The sequence below is a fragment of the Ricinus communis genome, chromosome 9, assembly GCF_019578655.1.
Source record: "Ricinus communis isolate WT05 ecotype wild-type chromosome 9, ASM1957865v1, whole genome shotgun sequence".
Lineage (NCBI taxonomy): Eukaryota > Viridiplantae > Streptophyta > Magnoliopsida > Malpighiales > Euphorbiaceae > Ricinus > Ricinus communis.
The window spans coordinates 1201312-1221708 of record NC_063264.1 but is presented as its reverse complement, the minus strand read 5'-3'; the positions used below and the strand labels follow the sequence as shown (position 1 = coordinate 1221708).

Genomic DNA, 20397 nt, shown 5'->3' with positions numbered 1-20397 from the left:
ATTTTGGAATTTATTTGAGGAACTTGCAGATCAATATCGCTTGATCATACATTTATTCGTTCATGATCCGGCAGCCACTAAAGGGTGAATTTTTTTTAATTATGCCGGGTTCACTGCCGGTCAGTCAGAATCAAGCTCTGAATCTATATCGGTGCGGCAGACTTTGGAAATTTGTAAAAGATTATCACTTTTTCTACCTTGTGGACTAACTATGATCCAAAATGGGAAAAATTCTAGTTATTTTTTTCAGTTGGTTTTCAGAAGGTTTGTAGACTGAAGAATGAAGTGATAATTAACAATCATTTAAATTGGAGCATGGCTATTAAGACTGTAAAACAGATTTAAATTGTTGTATACCTTGATATTTATTAATGATGATGCAAAATCAACATGTCTATACAAAAGTGAATCTTCCAGCGGAAACTTTCCCACTGCAATCGCCTAATTTCCAATGATAAATTTATCTCGCCTAAACAGGGGAATATAACCCATTCCAAAACTGGACCTATTTGAGGAAAAGAAAAAAGGAAATCTTATAATTTCTTTTTCTATTTTTTTTTAAAAGAAAAACAAGGGGTAAAAAATTATCTACGAAGAGGAAAAACCCAGACGGCCGACTGATATCTCTACAAAACTTGACGAGGGGTTACAAAGATGACAACGTCCGTTCAAACCATTCTGACAAGCGTTTCATTTTGGCAGCCAGGTCTGCATTCTTTGCAAAGTGAACCTCTGCATTTGAAAGCATGACTCTAATATCGTGCTTCAATGCCTCAAAAGTTCGATAGTAGTTATTCTCCAACCTTGACTGGATCAGATCCAGAGACAATGGCACAGGAAACCTGGGAAAGATATCACCGGTTTCAAACGTTAGTTTGAATTTCCAATTTTTCCAAACTTAAATTGAAATAGTAGAGGCACATGCACTTGAATAAAGAAGCAAGCATAAATGAAAGAAGCAACGCATGTTATATCAGAATACAAAAATGTCATTAAAGTTTTCTAGGAAGCAATTCATGCTATACCAGAATGCAAAAACTGTTAAAATTTTGGGACTTCCATTATATCTTCTGATTCAGATCCCGGTGGGATAGAGTGAGGGAGTTTCTAGGAAGGAGAGGGCCACCAACCATTGAATAGCTCTTCTGACGGCAAAATACCCACTTAAAATGATGATTAGATAGAGGAAATTGGTAAGTGATTACCTGTTTGTAAAATTAGTCTTCTCTGAAACGTGGATTAATTTCTGAACCCCATAGCGGTCCTGAAAATATTCAAAACAGAGTTCATAAAAACTCTTTGCAGTACCTTTAGATTAACCCAGTAGCTAAAATTCAAAATTAAATGAAATTTCACAAAAGAATATTTAATTTTCCCTCCCTTAACCGTGACTACCTGTGCTCTTTTGCCTGATTGCTCTAATTTGGCTAAGGCAGACATCAGCTTGTTCCTAATCTCATCATCAATATGAGGCTGCTCCCATTGAGTATCATCATCAAAAAGCTCCCAAGGACTGTGGTGATGTTCTTCTGAGGGATCACTCTTGTACTTAACAGTGCACCTCTCCCATGGACTGTCTGGAAACTCGGAAGATTTGGGCTTTACAGACACAACCCGGCAATCCCACCAGCTGCCATCTTCTTCACCCTCATTTTTCCACCAGACTTTACATTTATCCCTGCTTGTCCAATTTCTCTGCATAGCAGCATCAAAGCGAGTTCTTTCAACAAGAAAATCTGGGAAACCTGTAACTTCAGGTAGACTTAATTTGAATGTTTTCTCGAACACGTCAGAAGTAGGATCTACAAATATGAGTGTCATTTTGCAGCAACCATCTCCAGCTGGTGTTGTGGAATACTCCAGTCCTTCAACTTTGCAGAATTCCACTGCCCTTATATGACCCTTTACTGACTTCCAAGGCCCAGGTTCTTTTGAGACATTTTGGTCTTTGCATACCTCTTTGTACTCCTGATGCCCCTGAAAGATAAACAATTCCAGTTACATCATTGCAATTATCAATGCTACATCACAAGTAGTCTGAATTCAATATTGAGCAACAAAGATTTGCAATCTCTTACTACCAACCTGTCTTAAATATACTACTTCATCCCCTAGCTGAGGGATATAACGAGAGCCCTCCTCGTGCATGGACAACATTAACCATGATCTTTTGGCTGGTTGATGTGATTTCCTCCTATTTACTGGACTTGCATCACGAAAATGATAACTGGGTCTCCTACTTCTAGTAGATCTTATTCCAACTGTCATCCTTGAGCTTGATCTCCATTCTTTACCAGAAAGTTGACATCTGCTAGTGGAACCATTATGCAGATTTCTATTTGTATCCTCTGACTTAAGTTCCTGCCCCAACTTCATAATACAGTTCACTGGATCATCTATTTCTGCCTGTAATCCCATGAGATGACTCCTGTGAGCTCCATCAGTCCTCTCATTCAAGTCATATCTGGCACTGTGTTCCTCAGTAATAGAATGTGAAATGCTCTCTCTGATGCCACTATCACCTTCTGAGTTAGCTCTATCTCTACTTAACTTTGACCTTCTATAAACAACATTATACATATTTTTTGGACGTGATTGGGAACCCATTGAATCATCCAATGAGGCGACAGAACCTTCATCAATCTGAACATCTAATTCCCGAAACTCATCATGTTCATTAACTGGAGCAAATCTATTGGTTCTATCATATTCAGGGACTTCCGAAATGGGATTCTGTCTCATGCCTGCAGGGCTATCAAGTGATAAATCAACCCCCTCATTTTCCTGACTAAAAGAGTCTCTTGAAATCTTCCTAAACTTTATCTGCAACTTTGTTGGGATGGGTGTACTACCCTTGTTAATTTCAAAAGAGTTGTCGTTCCCATTGACCATGTGAGTCAATTTAGGTAATTCACTGAAATCTATGCAACCATTCAAACTTGGGTGCTCTTTACCATTGGGCATATTATTTGCAGCCTGAGGGGTTTCAGCCCCAGTGTCTCTCTCATTAGTTGTCATTTCATCCATCTTACCGGCACAATCTTGAACTTCAGGAGGAGGGGATAAGACGCTGCAAGTATTATGAGTTGAAAATCCATCAGCATTATTCTCTTTTTCTTTGGGATCACTAAGACCTATACTAAATCTGGAACATGCAGCTGAAGACACGGCTTCTCCAAATCTCTGACGTTTAGCTGTACGGGCTCTGACCCCTCCCCACTTTACGTCCCCGTTTTTGTATCCTTCGGACAAATCTAAATAACAGCTCTCTGTTTGCTCTCTTCCTCTCCCTCTCACAGTGGTGCAGTTTGTATAACTAGAAGAGGATCCCAGATCTTGTGATCTTATATGAACCCCATTTACCCTAGTGGCCATTTGAGGTGCTGTCAATGAGGATGAACCAACTAGAGCAACTTGGCTTCTGTCAGGTATTCTACTCCCTGACATTAAGACCTTAGTTGAATCCCGAACTGGCAGTTTAAGAACCAATCTTCTCCTATTTCCAGCATTAATATGAGATTCAGGAAATTCGTGAGATTTCACAAAATTTTCAGACTCTTCCAATGAAACTTCTTTCCCTTTCATATTCCTGTTTTGTGCATTTTGCAAGGATCTCTCTGATTCATCGCTCTGGATGTCTGATTGCTGCTGCATGGATTCACTTTCTGATGAATCAATTTCTGAGCTATCCCCATCTTCTCCACCTGAAGCTGTTCCAGTGATTTTTGAAAACAAACTAAGAGCATTGCGGGCAGCTGCTCTTTGAGGTCTCAAAGCCTTTAACATGGAAGACTTTGCCTTTGAAGTTTTTCGACCAATCTTTGATTTCCTTGTTCGGTGACTTCTGAAGGTATTACCAACACACTCGTCCAAATTCCTCCTTTTAACACGCCTCCCTGAAGACGTCATTATCTCAATCTGCAAAAGAATCACAAGGATAAAAGCGAGGGAGAAAATACCAAGTCAATTATGTGCCAAGTAAGATTTTGAAACAAAATTCATCAGAAAACACTTACTTCAGCTTTCTGTTTTTTCCTAGTAGACCTATGAAAGCTGTCCTTGCCTTCGATCTCACTACCTTCAGAACTGCAATCTGGATCGACTGACGAACTAGAATTTAAACTTCCTTGCTCACCCCCACTAGAGTATTCTTCAGTGACATTGTACTCTGAATCATTATCATCACTTTGAACTTCATTTTCTGGTTCCCAATCCATGACATCTACAAACTCAGGCAAAGGTTCAACCAATACATCCAAGTCTGCCAAGGGCAGCATTTGGTATTCTGGGTCTAAACTGAAATCAGGCCCAACAGCAAGTTTTATAGAAGGTGGCTTCCAGTCCATATTCAAAGCTCCTAACCGTCTCTTCTGGTACATACTCTGATAAGGTTCTGGATAAGGATTCATTCCTATAGTTCCTCAAGGACAAGGATAACATAAGAATGTCATAACCATAAAGTATATCTCAAAGAGATACCAGAAATACAAGAGTTTCTCGATGAGATAATAAACCTGAGTCACATAGGAGATCTTGCATATTTCGTCGGTATGGCACAAGCTGAGTTTCCTGAATCAGATGTTTCACATAGTTTATAAGTTGAGAAGCAAGTACCACATTCATATAAAATGCCTGAAGTACTTTAGTAAGTACATATCAGACAAACATTAAAAAGCTGACCATCTAAAAATTCTCCAGAGCAATATCAATATTGTGTATTTTATTGCAATAGAACAATGATTACTATTAACAGACATTATGTTAGTTTCTTAAATGATACTTAAGACTCATAGGACAACTAAAAGGAAAAAAGGAACTTATGACCACCAAGCCTGAAGGCTGCAGACCATATTTTAACTATTCTGCAATTAAACTTTAAAAAATTTATAAAGTAATCATTATTAGAGGATTCACCAAAACCAAATAGCCATACCCATCTAACAATACAAATTTAAAATTAAGCCATTTGTCTTCCAATTTTATATTGAAATAAAGCCGGCTTGATATATGCACACATATATATTTTTCATTTCCCACAATCTAAGTTTCACTTTAGTTTATGTACACCTTGACATTCACTTTCTTATAAAATAAAATTTACACAATTTTAACCAAATAAATATGCCAATATCCATTTCTAGATTTTTTTTCTTAAAAGCTTTTCCATTTCCTATACTTTTGATAATTTTAATATCAACATCAATAATTTTTAATCTTCATACGTATTCCATCAGTACTGAAGATATTCACACTCCTAAGCACTTGACTACTAATGGGCATTACTAAGAGAAGACCTTTTATAATTTGCTGGATGTTGCCATATGGAAGGACGTTCAAATTCTAGAAACATTGCTTACTTGTGCACTAAGAACTTTAGTGAAAGTCCTTTATGTTAAGTTTTCAAACATTATGTGTATGTGTATTCCCTACGATAAAAGGGATTGCTGAAGGCAGTAGGTTATAGATGGACAATTAACCTGGTCAAGTACGTTCCCATAGGTGTCTTGTATCACGGGCCGGTAATCACCAAGGAAGAACTGTAAGGAAGTGCCACTCATAAGTATCATATAGTATTTCAGGGACCTCAATATGAGTAAAACCTAACAAAAGCACAATCAGTTATTTGACATAATGGCACCTGGTCATATTTAGCATCCTGTTGGGATTCACCTTGGCCTGTGTTTAATATATATAATTGACCAACATCATCTGAAAGTATAATAGATGTGCCATCCCTAATACAAAAGCAAGCATAGAGGAACATCAACATCAGTTGGAAAATTTCCATTAACTTCACAGATATGTCCATCAGTTTTAATATGGGTGCAGAATTGGACCAAAATAATAGCAGAAATAAAATCCATCACAATTGTAAAGACATGACCTAAACAATAACTGTAGGAGAGCTGTAAATGGATGCATCATCACTTAATTTCCTCTCGAGGCTCACTTAGATAATTCATGCTCAGGAAGCACAAAGATTCACATAATTTTGATGCAAAAATGCCTTGTAAATGGGTCAATTTGGATTGTTAAGTTACTTAAATCTTACAGGAATCAGGGTCAATTTTGGTTGTTGTTGGTGGCTTGAGGTCGCAGTTACATGTCGGTATAGAGTCCTTAAAACCAGGAAAAGAGAAAAGGCAATTTTAAGCTGCGTAGGATTGTCGAAATACATATATCAGAGTTCACAGAAGATCAAAACCTCAGGAAGGCATAGCGTCGTGCTGTTCTGTTAATTAAACTTTAACTCCTATAATTAAGATTTTCTTCTGCAATATACTTGTTGCCTTTTGGGCAAATTTGATACACTTGGGAAATAGAGATGGAAAGCTAGCTATTCTTGGATAAAATTCATTATTATGTACTGAAGAGCTTAATTTAAGTGAAATGGCATCCACATGTTTGAATAGTTTATAAAAATAATACCAAATTTCATTCAGTAATCTCAAATTAATTTTTGGAAAGGATTTCTTGCATCTAGACATGCACTGCCATATCCGTTCCATTTCCAAAGCATACCAAATATGGTCCTATAGTTATCTAATTTAATTGCATATTTAAACCCAAAAAGTAGCATATATCTTGGTGGTTTTCTAAGGAAATAACATTGGTGTCACTAGATGAGAATTTTAAGAAATGTTAAAATACTGGCTTAATCACAAAGGTGGATGATATTATGCCACTAAAATCTATATGGATCCTAGCAATCAAAACATCTGAATATTAAAAGAAAAAGAACTGCGTAATAAAATGATGCCGAGGTTTTGAAGAACTAGAATAAAGAATAGTCACCAGGTCGCCACATACAATGCTATTCAACACTGATTCTAGAGGAAAATCAATAGAATCAACTAAAGGAAAGAATTCCTAGAATAATCATTTCTTATATTGCACTTACGGTGAAAACTTCCCATCAACTAGCTTGAAACGCGAAATTTCATAGATCCGGATGGGTGTGCCCTCCCATATCTAAAGAAAGAAAATATGAAAGTATTGAATATAATCATTAATAGAAAAACAATTCATAAGCTAGAATGTAGCAGAACAATCTCAAACTCACATCCCACACTATAGTTCTTCCATCATAACCAGCGCTCATAGCAATTCGTGGATTGAAAGGATGAACATCCAGAACATACGTCTGCCAAGAATGAAAAGTATATGGTCACAAAGATTCAATTCATCAATTAGAAAGTTGAAGAATAGAAAATGATGTTTCCTCAGATAGGCATGTATGCATAATCCACCCGCTTCCCTAATCACAAGAGGAAAGAAATACCAAAAAACATATTGGCAGAAACATCTGACTCTTTAAGAGTGAGCCTGTGAGAAGTTAAAGAATCAAAATAATATATCCAAAGATAGGCATGTTGCATAATCCAATGTTCGCTATCACTTCCCTAATCACAAGAAGAGAGGAAGTAGCAGAGGAGATAAAGAAAGAACTACTTACGGAATCAGTATGACCAGTCAAAGAATGTACTATGCCACCATCAGCAGCATTCCAAACACAAATTCTGCAATCTGTATTACCAAATATATTATACAGCCAATACATGCAACATATTATCAACCATGACAAAGAACAATTATGCAACTTGTATTGTAAGAATCATGCCAGACACCCAGCTTAGGTTCTCCAGTATCAACTTCTGAAATTTTCAAGTTAGAAAGGTGCAAGGTGAATACATCTAAAGAACTAGTTCAAGGAGGGAGCAAAAACAGAGAGAAAAAAGTGAGAGTGCTATCTCATCAAGTTCAGAAATGTGCCAAGTTGATCCTCATTTATTTAACAAAATAGAAGAAATAGTACAATTTGGTGAGTTATAATAGGTATTCTATGCATTGTAACTCCTTAAAATTGATTAAGAAACATTTGTTGAGTGAAAGAAACAAATATGGGCATGGAAATAGAGAAAATTAACATTTTTTTCTACAGGGAAAAAAAAAAGAACATGAAGCTATCAAAGAATCAGGAAAAATGATCAGCTTCGACATCCGAGCACATATACATCTGCACTTAGCTACAGAAATATAGATACAGCCAGACACGGAATATTACCCATGACCGCAGCAAGGACAAAACGATTATCTAGGCTCCATATGATCATGTTGACACCTCGAGGAGTTGGTAAAATTCTCTGACGAGGACCTCCTCTTGGAGGTTGAGGTGGCACTGGAGGAGCAGGAATTTTCAGTTGATATAATCGAGTCCAGCGGCCAGCTTTCCCCTGCAAAGCAACATATATATTAATTATTAAAAAATAAAAAATAACTGACGTAGACTGCACCTCACAAACAGCAACCAACTCTCAAAAAGAAAGGAAGGGTTAAGCAAATAAAAATGAGAGATTATTAGCTTACATGAGATCTACGTGATTTTGGAACCCATATCATTGCACTGCCATCTCGAGAACAGGTCACTATGTTATCATGAGAAAACCTGAAGACATAAAATTACTCATCGATGTTTGGTATAAATAATAAACTATAACAAAGGCAGTGATAAAATTCTTCGGATAACATACAAATACAAACTAAAGCCACATACCATGAGTTTCTAAATTTTGGAACATTCTCTTCCTTCGAGCTGTCAGAGAGAGACAATCTAGACGCCACCGCACAACCACTGCAAAAAAAATAGAAGCACCTATTTCAGCAATCAAGATTTTAGGGATGGCATTTAAAAAATAGCTAATACCAACCTAAACTGAACATAATTGACATCATTCCCATGGCCAGATAATACATCTATCTCATGATTTGGTTGGTCTGAATCATCCATGTTTGATTTACAAGCATTCCATACCTGCAAGTAAATGGCTAAGCCTCATAAGACATCTCCAACACCCAAACTAATAAAGAGACACCACGATCATTTATAATCTCTTAGTGAAAATGAAAACCACACAAGATTATGCAGAACATGCAGACAAAAATAAAATTCCATGTACCCTAGCAAGATTGTCAGAGCTTCCAGTGACAAACACAGTCCCATTAGCATTGAACGCGCAGCAAAATATTTGATGAGTCTGAGGACCACTGCTTGAGGATGCACCGCTATTCTTTCCTGCAGCCACTCCAATATTCATGTAAGTTCTTCAGACAAATGAATCAGTGCATCGATCAAGAATATGCATAAGAATAAAGCAACCAACCAGCTAAGGAATCTAAAGGCCTAGGAATATATAACCGTGGACTGAAGTTGGAATATCTAGCATCCCAGATCCTACATGTTCCATCATCAGATGACCTGCAAATCATAGAGCATAAGCAAAAATAATCATAAAGCAGACTAGGTGTGCGTAACACACTTTTGAAGGTAAAAGTGCATGCTCATGAAATTTATGTGTCTCAGCATAATGGAAGCATCTAAAATCACATAATGCATAAAGAAGGAGAACTAAGACCATTTAGTAATGTAACATAAAGGCCAACAGGTATAAGTTATATTCAGTTAAGAAAAAATCAGCTCAGCTCTCAACACAACCAAGCCTCAACTGTCACCAGTTAACTTTGACCGCTTGAGCTGAGAATTGATTTCAACTTTCAAGTTGAGTAAAAAAAGATACAATTGATTTCTTATATAGTCGTTCTATGTAAGAGTCTAAGCACCTGCCACACTAAACTCAGAAGAGAAAAGATGCAATGACCTGGAGAAGGGAATAGAAATCAATACATTCAAATGGCGTTTCAGCCTTGCAAAATGTAACCTTGAATACTAATAATCTCTCTGTTCAGGAATGGTAATACCCCTAGGGCTTTTGTCTCAATCCTTAATAAACGCACGGAAAATGAGGTAGGTTTAAGTTCAGACATTAGCACGCAACACTGACAATTACCAAATACCAACCACTAGCTGATTTGTGGAGAAAGGGAAAACCGTAAAAAGTCTGAATCCAAGAATAATTCCCGAGGTTTGGGCCTAAGATTTGGTAGGAAAGTTAAGCCTTCAAACAAACAAACACAAAATTAATGGGCTTCCACTAATAGATTGCTGTCACCAATATACTAAAATTCTAAGCCGGGCCTAAGACAATTTAGTTTGGCTTCCCCAACATTTATATATCCCTTCTCATTTTCAACCTCAACTCAGGATTCTTTCCCACTTAGCATTCTCCATGAGTAACGGACACCTCAGATTTGTAAAATATGCAACATAAATCAATAAGTTCAACTACAAAGGAGTATGATCAATAATAACCATGCAAATCCAAATAACCAAAACTGAAGCATATCAAGAATACGCCTTACGAGAGGAGCTGGTACACAGATCCTGGTCTAGGACTAAATGCTATGGCAGTAACAGCGCCAGTGTGTCCCCGCAGAACAGATATCGGAAGCCCATCTGGCAAACGCCACTGCCAATATTCAGAAGGATTCATAACATATCAAATTAAAGAAACCAAAAAACCATTGAGATATTGGATGGCAAAAGAAGCGTACCACACGAATTATACAATCATTTGAAGCAGAAGCCACCAAAGTGTTGTTGGAGCTCACAGCCAAGTCAGTAATGTCACCCTTTTATGCATAGAATGAGACATAGTTAACCAAAATACAAGAACAAATAAGAGGCATATTTTTGCTAGCCAAGACATCCAAACTCACTTCATGTCCACGACAGCTGGCCAAGCAAAATGCAGTTTCCATGGACCAGATTTTTACAAGGCGATCATCAGAGCCAGTAATAACATATCTCCCTGATCGATCAAAGATTGCTGTAGGATGTACATCAAGGCAAAAAGTCAGGTGTGCATCAATAAATTTCTTTAAATCTCAATACAGAATGTCAATGGTAACATCTAACATGCAACTTCTTAAAATCTAAATTCCAGCTCAGATTTATGGCACGCATTAAACATCCATGCAAAAGCAGATACTGAAAAGTAAAAGCTAATTCCCCAAAATCCATACCACAATAGACAGCATTTCGATGTCCACGTAGCCTCTTAATATTTTGCATTTTCTGTACCATAGTTGCTGGTTTTGCAATAGTATAACAAGCTGCACGAATAGAAGGTGCACGGTGATGCCTTGGAAAACCACCCCCGATTTCTCTCAAACTCAGCCCTCGAACCTGATCAGCAGACATATGAGGCCATCGCATATGGGCAGGAGGATGCTTGACTTGATCTTCTCCCTTGTCTTTATCATCTGAAGAAAAGGATGATGCTAAAGTTAATACATAAAATGCAAACAATTACGTTCATCTAATTCCTGAAAGAAAGAGAAGGACAGTGAGAACTCTATTATGCACTCATGAATAGATGATATTTCACAGCTGAAAGAAAAGCCTCACATGAATATGATATCACATGACCTATATTAATGGATCACAAAACTGAGAGATGATTGCTATAAAAAGCTTAAACATATGTCACCTACCACTCAAAAGTGAAAACGCTCCCGTTCCCAAAAGTGTAGGAACATGAGCAGCATTTAGAACCCTTGAACCAACTAAACCTTGTGATGAAGATTCTGTATTATCATCAGCTAAGCCTTGTGATGCAGCATCTGTGAGTAATAGCTGCTTCAAAAGCTTTACCAAGTGATCCTTCTCCACATGAGGATACCTAAGTGATGCAATAGACAGAGTGTATGTCAAAAATATTACGACAGGATAAAACATAGCAGATAATTGATTTAAGAATTCATTCTTTTTTTCCTAAATAACAGACATCCTGAAATTGTATATGCTAGAACCCTGTAATTAAGTAATTGCAACGGACTAACATAAACCATAAAACGTATAGCTCATGTAGAACATGACAAGAACATTAATAGTTAAGACTTCATATCAATTGAAATGAACATAAGTAAAATGTGTCCTTTAGCTATAAACACTAATGCAAGTTTTCTTAAAGGACAGCAATAACTGGAGCAATAAACACATTCCATACCTCTCCACCAACTTATTATAACTTAATGGGAATGATGCACCATCATCATTTTCATCTCCACTATGTGCCCCATTCCTTGAATACCAAGCATGATATCTCCTAGGCAAAAGTTGATGTTCAAGAAGTTCGTTCCAGAACTGTCCATATGTCCGGTGACATGGCCCAGCTGAAAGAAAATGCATAATCAAGAAGTACACTTCTCTAAGGTCAATATCCACATCATGTGGCACTCTTGTCTCTGCATCTGCATCTTGACCATTCTCATGTGCCTTCTTAGAAAATCTCAAAGGCTTCATTCCAAGAGAAGGTGCATCATCTGAAGGAATGTACTTCCGCAGAGCCATATTCGTGTAATAAAGACCACCAAATTGATATACAGTAACTGATTACAAACGTTAAACAAAATTAAACAAAAACAAACACATAAAATCATTTAGCATACGCTAATCTGAAATATAAAGGAAGTAAACCAAGATCAATCAGGTTAATAAGGCATGCAACCATGAGATCATTAAATCTCAAAGAAAGTTAAAAAAATTACAAATTAATCTGCCTTAAACAGTCTTTGATGAATACCAGCTCACCAACCATCACAATTCATAAAGCAAATATGTCATCTTAAAAGGCAAAAGATCTTGACCTCTGTAAAAGGAGGCTCCGTATGCCCATATCTTAATCTAGACTAGTTACAGCACCTATTTGGGGAAGACAAATATAAATAGATGATGAAACTCTCCAAATAGAGAAACTCCCCAAGTAACCTAATGGAAAAATGAACATTTAAAAATTTAAGCCCACCAGATTCTCAAGACATGATTCAAGATCTGCTAACCAATCCATGCATAGACATGAGCTCATGAGAAAAATGATGTTTAACAGTTCCATCCTGCTCTTCAGCAGACAAACAAAAGAAGTCATACTGCATAGAACTCCATTGGCAGAAAGAAATCTTGCTTCTGTCTTTAATACTGTCCCATTAATCCTATCCCCAAGCCATTTTAGACGTAGAGGGAAGATACCTCTTAAATGAACAGTTGTTTAAGCCCAAAAAAAATGAGATTAACAGATAGACTGTCTAAACTGTACTTCTGAAGAAATTTGAGGGAGAAACTTTGAATGCGAAAAGAAAAGTAACAACAAAGTTCCTAATCCCATTTGCATTGCCCCCTCCAATGATTTTCGAAACTTAATTTGTAACTCACATGGGGGCAAGCACTAGAAACTCTTCAGTTGCAATAACCCCCTATCCCACAAAGGGAAAATATTAAACAGCTATAAAGGAAAACGTCACACTGATTTTCAACCTAAACACCATCAAGGCAGTCCTAAAATGAGGGCTAGTCGCTCAAGCAATTCCCTATAATACTTTTCTTAAAGTCCATGTCCAAAATCCTATAGTGATATTTCTCCTAACCAAACAAATTGAAGCAGAATAACAGCAAGCACTCAAATGAGCGCTAATGAAACAAACGATTAACTCTAACCACACAATTCCATAATGGAAAGAATACTAATATTTGAAACGGCTACTTTAAAAGAAACTCATGTAATAAACTATTAATCACTAATCACAATGAAATATTTGGAAATTTGTAACCTTTTTTTGTAATGTGCTAAATTAACTTAGCCAGAATGATAATCCTGAGAACTTCCAAATATCTTCTATGCCTTTCAAAGCCTGACCAGCAGAAGTCCAAATGCATTCCTCTGTAACACCCAGAAAAAACCCTAATTCAGTGTCCCACACTCTAAATTGCCATGTCAGGACCTATTTCTCATTAAACAGGCCAAAATTAAGCAATCTAGTTCCAATTCAACACATGCAAAATCCCTATCTACCTTATCTATAAACAATTACAGAATAGTTTATTATGTTGAATATAACAGAAGTGCGTTTCAAATAAGTACCTGCAATGGAGCTAACTTATGGACCAAACGACGCGTTTTAGAGGTGCAGTATGTCTGTTGTATTTAGGATTAACAGGTGCCAGTGATAATAGGGATCCAATCCAGAGATGGAATAAGAGTTGCAGAATTTGATTAAATTAGGATTGAGAGAGTGTGAAATACGCGCGATAAGAGGCGTTTTTAGATTGTGTTGAGGGAGCCCTCTCCTCTGTATATATCTTTGTGTTGTGAAATTGTTAGAGCAACTGGAGAGTTATTCTTTGTAGAGAATGAGAAAAAGAAGAAACGGAGGGAGAGAGAAGAGGAGAAGATTAAAAACGATAGCGTTTCGTACCTATTTGCTTTCTTCTAGAGATGCCTTGAGATAAAATTAAAGTAGAAACAAAAATAATAATAATAATAATAAAAGGGAATAAATTATTTGGGATTATCCGGCGGGCACGGGACCACGCTCGTAGGTTAGGCGTGTGTCGTTGTGCTGTTTAGAGACGACGCCGTGTTGGATACTGTATCATTGCAGCTGTGTATTACGTTTGTAGGAATTAAGGTTCGTTCTGGCAAGTTAAAACGATGCATGGTTAAGACAAGACAGGTCCGATGGGTGGGACCTGCAAAAGGTTGATTTTTTTTATTTTCTTTTTCCTTTTTGTTCCCTCTTTTCCAATATTCCTTTTCTCTAAAGGGAAAAATTCTTTTTCTTTGTTATTTTATAAAATTTACACTTACATAGGAATCAAAAGACATACTCTACATGTATAGATCTTAACAATTAACAGGTAATTAACACATAGAACTTGATAATTCTCAACTCTAAACGTCTTTTTTTTATAACAATTCTTAAATTTCAATTTACTTTACAATAGATGACATTATTTTATATTTTAATTGACTCTTTTTTTTTTTCTCAAAAACAAGCTAATAAAATTCTATTATATTACTAAAATTAAAATATATAAAGAATTTGTAACAGAAAAACAACTCTAAAAGTCACGGCTATAAATAAAATATATTTTTTCATAGTATGAATATTTTATTATTATTTAAATATTAGATGGTGAAAATAAACTCATTTTAATATATATATATATTTTTATAGTTTAACAATGCTAAATATACGTCGAATATTTAGAATCTTAATATAAAATAGGTAAATGATCTTTTTAATTGCGGTCACTAGATTTATTCTTTTGAAACTTACTCTTTTATATATTTAGTTTTGGATAATGTTCACATTTCAAAATTAATTTTGCTGAATTTAAAATGCAAAGCAAAAATCTCTTAGTTGGAGAAGCAACAGACACAAAATTCATTGAAATTGGTTGGGCTAGGCTGGGTTGATTGTTTGGGCTTTTCTTTTCCTTCATAGGCTTGCCCTCCTCTGTACCTGTCACACTCATAGTTGACTGGATTTGGCTAGACCTGTGAATTTGTTTTACAAGATTCAAGGAGCATCAGCATATAAAGCAAGCACAGTAACAAGTTGTTTTATTAAATATTTTTATTTCTTAGATTAGGTCTGATTTTTAGGAAAGAGTGCTTTACTTAGGAGATTTATATGCAGCTTCCTAATTAGAAATCATCTAACAGGAAGGTTAGAGAATAAATTTAGAAGTTTTAACACTATAAAGAATATCATATTAAGAATTTTATTTTTATTTTTATTTTTATTTTTTTATGATGTTAGCTTCTTATTGGTTTAAGAGCTTCCCTATAAATAAGACTATAAGCATCATGTGTAACTATTGAGTTTGAGTAAGGAGAGCTAGGAAAAACTTTTGATTTTTCAATTAGAAACTATTAATAGAAGTTTGTATTCACTTTTTCGTGAGATCTTATTTTAAAGCTTTCGCTTGTTAAGCATAAAAATACAGATATATTTCTTTTATTGATTTAAAAATAAAAAATACAAGTATATGTTTTTTATTGGTTTAATTATTATTATTAGTTTTGCTAGTGGTCAGTCTTATCCATAAGGTTGCTAAATTGCCTGTAATAATGACTTTCATCAATGGCATACATTTAAGGTAAAATACTATACGAAGTATGAATAAACAAATTATAAATACCAGTACGAGCCTTCAAATCTTCACATCTCTTGTTTCTGATAAAAAGATGAAATCCCTTTGGATAGCATAGCCTTCCCTTTTCTTATTTCACTGTTTCTCCATATTATTTGCCTTCTTGACCTGAATCAATTAGTTTGTTGCCATCTCTAGCAGTCTTGCACAATCTCTTTTAGGACTCATGTGTATGATATGAGCTATATCAGACTGTTGTGTCTAATGCTTTTTTATCATTCCATATCAGTTGTTCTTCTTCATTGGTTCTACTTGTTTTCTTGAAGTTCAGAGTTTCTTTTTTTTCTTTTTTTTTTTTGCCAATTTTAAGTCCTGAAAGGGTATTAAGATTAATACAATTAATCCCATTGCAGAAGATGTCATGCTTTATAAATATTAGCTCAGGGTCTGATGTAGATGCGCCAAAAGTGATGATCGATGAGAAGAAAAGAAAGAGGATGATATCGAATCGAGAGTCTGCAAGAAGATCAAGAATGAAGAAACAGAAGCATATGGAAGACTTGATCAGTGAGAAAGCTGAGTTAGAGAGAAAGTTACATGAAGATAATCAGAAGTGTAAAGCTATCTTGCAAGCGCATCTTGTTCTTGAGTCGGAGAACAAAGTCTTGAGGGCCAAGAAGATGGAACTGATACAGCATTTGAACTGCCTGCACCAGATTCTTGAAAGCTATAAAAAAAGTGAGACCAGTAACAGTAATCTTGAAGTTTCAGAGTCATATTTGAAATTATGGCAAGTCAATATGCAGCCCATAGCAGCTTCTGGCATGATCAAATTTTAATTGTTCTGCTGACTGTACAAGTTTCTATGATTTGATGTGGGACATAAGAGTTATTATATCATCTTTGCTGTTTCATTGTTTAAAGTCGTATTATATAATGAATTTGTATGTTTATGGGATAAGAGTGAGTTGGATTTCCATTTTCTTGTTAATTTTATCATTATTGTCGTTGGTTAGTCTTTTTACTTGTAAACTTTGATTTGATATGTCGTCTCTAGATTAAATGAGAGCATAAGAGCATAATTTGACAGGACCGTTTCAGGATAAGGAATTATAACGATTAAAGTTCCAATGATCAAAGCTTTTTCTTTACTATCAGTATGACACTGAGAACTCTGATTATTGTTTGTTCTTTGCTGTATAACACTATTATTATTATTATTATTATTATTATTATCCTTCTTGATGTCACCAAAGGTGCAAGGTAACACAAGTATGATGTTTATTTGGATATTTATAGGTGAAGTCTTTGGATTTACTCACGTCTTTGTCATTCTGATAATGGGAGGAAACGTGGGTTCCAATTTTTCAAAGGTAGTGCATCGTGATTAACTGATTATATAGAGCAATGGTTAGCTTGTCCTAAGCATGCTGCTTAGGCGAGTCTTCTAGTGAGGATGAATTCTTAACTAGCCTGAGATTCGCCTCTAGAGGAGTTTCCATCACTTCTTATTACCTAGAATTTATTCATCACTTCTGTCAATAAACACTAAGCAGTAACAACATCCTGCAAGATAATAATTGCATTTATATGTCTTAATTTGTGTACGGAGGTAAAAAACAGGTGATGTTGAATAATTATAGCTCTCGAAGAGATCTTGGTTACTTGTATAACTCTATAAACAAATCATTATGATTAACTTGCTGAATTTTATAGTTGAGAAGACCAAAACCACAAGGGGAAAGGATAAAAGCGTACACCTGGCTTATCCATTTCATATCAAGACAAGAGGTTCCAGATTCTGAAGGAATTGCTTGAGCTCGCTCGCCAACCCTTCAGTGAGCTTGTCGTGTAGACATGTTCAAGAGAGAGAGAGATGTCTTCTTGGCTGCCACTTGTAACCTAATCTCCCACTACTGTTCACATCAGTCGAGTTATGTGCAATGCATTTGATCAAATCCATTAATTTTCTTTTATCCCGCAATCTTGGACTTGGATCAAAGTCTTACTTTCACCATGTCTTCACTAAATAAAAAATTTTAAAGGGAACCCAAACTTGATCATGGACAGTGACATTTGTTCTAACGGTAGCCCCCAGACAATAAGTCATCTTATCTGCAGAATTTTGATAAAGCCAAGCTGATAAACTATAAATATGTTGCGCGGAAGAAATGCCAAACTATGTCAACGAGCAAGATTAGTTGCTATCTGATTTTTGGTCTTATATGTAGGGCTTAAATAGTGCATGAAAGCGACATTGATATGCTCTTTGATGAGTTGAAGTGAAATGAGTCTCTCCAGGAATTGGGTTTAATATGGTAAAAAATAAAAGAATTCTCTTCCTAACATCTCAATTTCTTGTTTACCTATTAACGTACATAACCTCCCTTCCAGCATTAGGTGAAACAGCTGGTTCAGGAGCAGGGAGAAGGGGCATGTCTTGTCCTTGCTCAGATTTACAACATAACACCGTCTTCTCTTATTTATCTGATACTATGAAGAAATGGGGATAATGAGCCGACAGACCCTTGAGACACGCAGAGAAACTCTTGCTTACACCTAAAATACGTCATCTTTGCTGATTGACTTCAACTCTCCGCGCTAAAACTTGAGGGTGATAATGAATTAGATCACCATCTGATGGTCTAGCTGTGGTGGCGAAGAGGCCATCCATTTCAGACCATTCCCTTTAAAATTCCAGGAAGAAACCCAAGAAAACAACAACTAAGCAATCACAATATCTCACAAAATGATGTATACAGGTCTGTATATATGTTGCTAATGGCAAAAACGTTAAGTTACAGCTCTACCCTTCAGTTGTATACATGAACTAGAACCTTTCGCTAGCGGCCCCGATCAGGTACCCCCATGACTCATGTTCCAGAACTCAACTTCATGTTCAAGAACAGAAAGGAAAGTCACTTCAGCTTTTGCAATAACATCCTCTGGAGCCTTCTCAAGACACCTGTTGACAATTGTCTGGAGAGATCGACAGTATTCGGCAAAAGCTTCATTGCCCCATCTTCTACAAGTATTCTCTAATTCTAATGAAGTTCTGTTGCCATCTTCCAAGCAGTGGGCAAAGCTCTGTTGATATACTGCTTCAATTGCCCAATACGCTGTAATGGCCACAGCATATTCAACTTCTGGTAACATCAAACTCTCAAGAAATCTGTAACAGACAGTATTTATGCATCTTCAGTAAGAAGATTGCTTCAAAAAAAAAAAAAAATTGGCCATAATTATTGATGGAGGAACCAATCATACACAAAAAGATTTCCACACACATCAAGCGAAATTAAGAAGGTTCCCCCAAGAAATGAGTGTAAGAAACCGAGAATCTGAAGATAAATATTATTAGGTGATAGATATGGTACCTGCAGTATTTCTGGTTTGTCTTATGGACAGCAATGTTAGAAAGAGGAACATCCCACTTTGAGGCCTCAGACTTGAACCAATCAATCTCTTCATCTAAAGAAGCCAAACCACCCAGCACAACTTCCATGTCATTCTCATCATCTGACTTCTTAGAAGCTTTAATCAATACACTTGCCACAAAAGGGGTAAACTGTCTAACAAATATATAATCCTGTTCCTGCAATTTTTATCTCTGCTTTAGCCAGTCTTGCCACAAATTTTCAAAAGTAAATAAAAGCCATTAATTGAATCAGAACTTTCTAAAGAAGAATACAGATAATGATTGATAAGAACACAGTACCAGCCATCTTTTGAAAGAAGAGAGATCAATAGACCCATCCCTAATGCTGAGAATAAAAGGGTGTCTAGTAGCTCCAATGTAAAGCACTAGGTGTCTCTTTATCCACCTCTCGGTAACACCACTGTTCTCACCTTCTTCCCTTGCTTTTTTCCCCTCCATTTTCACTCCTCTGTGTGCTGATCTTGATTGCTCACTCAATGTGGCTGTACTATGTCATTGTAGCTGGAGACTATGGAGCCACGCTGTTACTCATTTTCTCGGAATTCAAACAAGTGGCAGACAGGATTAAACGTGGCATGTCAATAGAAACCAGAAACTTGTATTTCAATTGCAAGTCCAGCCTACCGCTTCACGCCGACCCGCTTAAGACAATCGCTATAAGATGGATACCGGTCCAAGTAGCTTCATGGACCCAGGTCCATATACACATGTGGCAGAAGATTAATGAAACGCCCGTTTCATTAAACTCAAATCGCACTCTTATTACGTTTTGAAACGCATACTGCAAAAACAGAAAAGTCGCATACTTTTAGACAAAAAAAACCAGCATATCCCACATATCCTATATCAATCACTTTTCACCTTTCTAAAATATAAAAATTTAACTTTAAATTTAAGAAAAAATAAATCAACATATCTTTATAACAAAAATCACGATGTCCTCAAATATCACACTATATTTTATCGGTGCATAAATCAATTTCCTCCCCACTAATGGCAGTTGATTCAAATTCTTAACTCATATAATATTGTATAATCCTTTCTCAGGTCAAGAGTTGTTTTGTTCATCAAAATTTAATACTTAGAGAAGTATATTCAATAACAGATAATAGTAAGTTTCATATTT

The 20397-nt window shown here is 36.1% G+C and overlaps 3 protein-coding genes across 3 annotated transcripts; 1 reads left to right on the top strand and 2 right to left on the bottom strand.

Annotated features, from left to right (window-relative positions):
- Positions 1-338: 338 nt before the first annotated feature.
- On the bottom strand, positions 339-14160 carry LOC8258796 (bromodomain and WD repeat-containing protein 1). The gene is made up of 25 exons (XM_048379238.1): positions 13815-14160; positions 13504-13613; positions 11907-12288; positions 11392-11579; positions 10921-11160; positions 10615-10724; positions 10450-10527; positions 10258-10364; positions 9162-9256; positions 8958-9073; positions 8709-8812; positions 8555-8632; positions 8368-8446; positions 8066-8234; positions 7457-7527; positions 7064-7144; positions 6902-6972; positions 5639-5735; positions 5478-5537; positions 4515-4569; positions 4017-4411; positions 2086-3918; positions 1396-1977; positions 1206-1264; positions 339-842 (listed from the first exon to the last, which is right to left on the bottom strand). Exons 3-25 carry the CDS (start codon positions 12248-12250, stop codon positions 647-649), a joined length of 5208 nt encoding a protein of 1735 aa, XP_048235195.1. The 5' UTR covers positions 12251-12288; positions 13504-13613; positions 13815-14160; the 3' UTR covers positions 339-646.
- Positions 14161-15900: 1740 nt separating this feature from the next.
- On the top strand, positions 15901-16823 carry LOC8258797 (basic leucine zipper 1). Its single transcript, XM_015719186.2, has one exon. The coding sequence runs from the start codon at positions 16249-16251 to the stop codon at positions 16669-16671; it is 423 nt and encodes a 140-aa protein (XP_015574672.1). The 5' UTR covers positions 15901-16248; the 3' UTR covers positions 16672-16823.
- A 1723-nt stretch (positions 16824-18546) lies between these two features.
- Positions 18547-19879, bottom strand: LOC8258798 (probable bifunctional TENA-E protein). The gene is made up of 3 exons (XM_002519162.4): positions 19551-19879; positions 19210-19427; positions 18547-19004 (listed from the first exon to the last, which is right to left on the bottom strand). The coding sequence occupies exons 1-3, from the start codon at positions 19707-19709 to the stop codon at positions 18689-18691; spliced, it is 693 nt and encodes a 230-aa protein (XP_002519208.1). The 5' UTR covers positions 19710-19879; the 3' UTR covers positions 18547-18688.
- Positions 19880-20397: the final 518 nt, after the last annotated feature.

Bases quoted from the DNA above. Each gene is read 5' to 3' on its own strand.
- LOC8258796 (XM_048379238.1), bottom strand. From the start codon at position 12,250: ATGGCTCTGCGGAAGTACATTCCTTCAGATGATGCACCTTCTCTTGGA. The intron at 9,074-9,161 runs GTTGGTTGCTTT...GAGTGGCTGCAG, and splicing joins GCCTTTAGATTCCTTAGCTG to GAAAGAATAGCGGTGCATCC. The intron at 1,265-1,395 runs GTAGTCACGGTT...GAATATTTTCAG, and splicing joins AATCAGGCAAAAGAGCACAG to GACCGCTATGGGGTTCAGAA.
- LOC8258797 (XM_015719186.2), top strand. From the start codon at position 16,249: ATGTCATGCTTTATAAATATTAGCTCAGGGTCTGATGTAGATGCGCCA.
- LOC8258798 (XM_002519162.4), bottom strand. From the start codon at position 19,709: ATGGAGGGGAAAAAAGCAAGGGAAGAAGGTGAGAACAGTGGTGTTACC. The intron at 19,428-19,550 runs GTACTGTGTTCT...TAAAAATTGCAG, and splicing joins CTTCTTTCAAAAGATGGCTG to GAACAGGATTATATATTTGT. The intron at 19,005-19,209 runs GTACCATATCTA...TGTCTGTTACAG, and splicing joins ACAAACCAGAAATACTGCAG to ATTTCTTGAGAGTTTGATGT.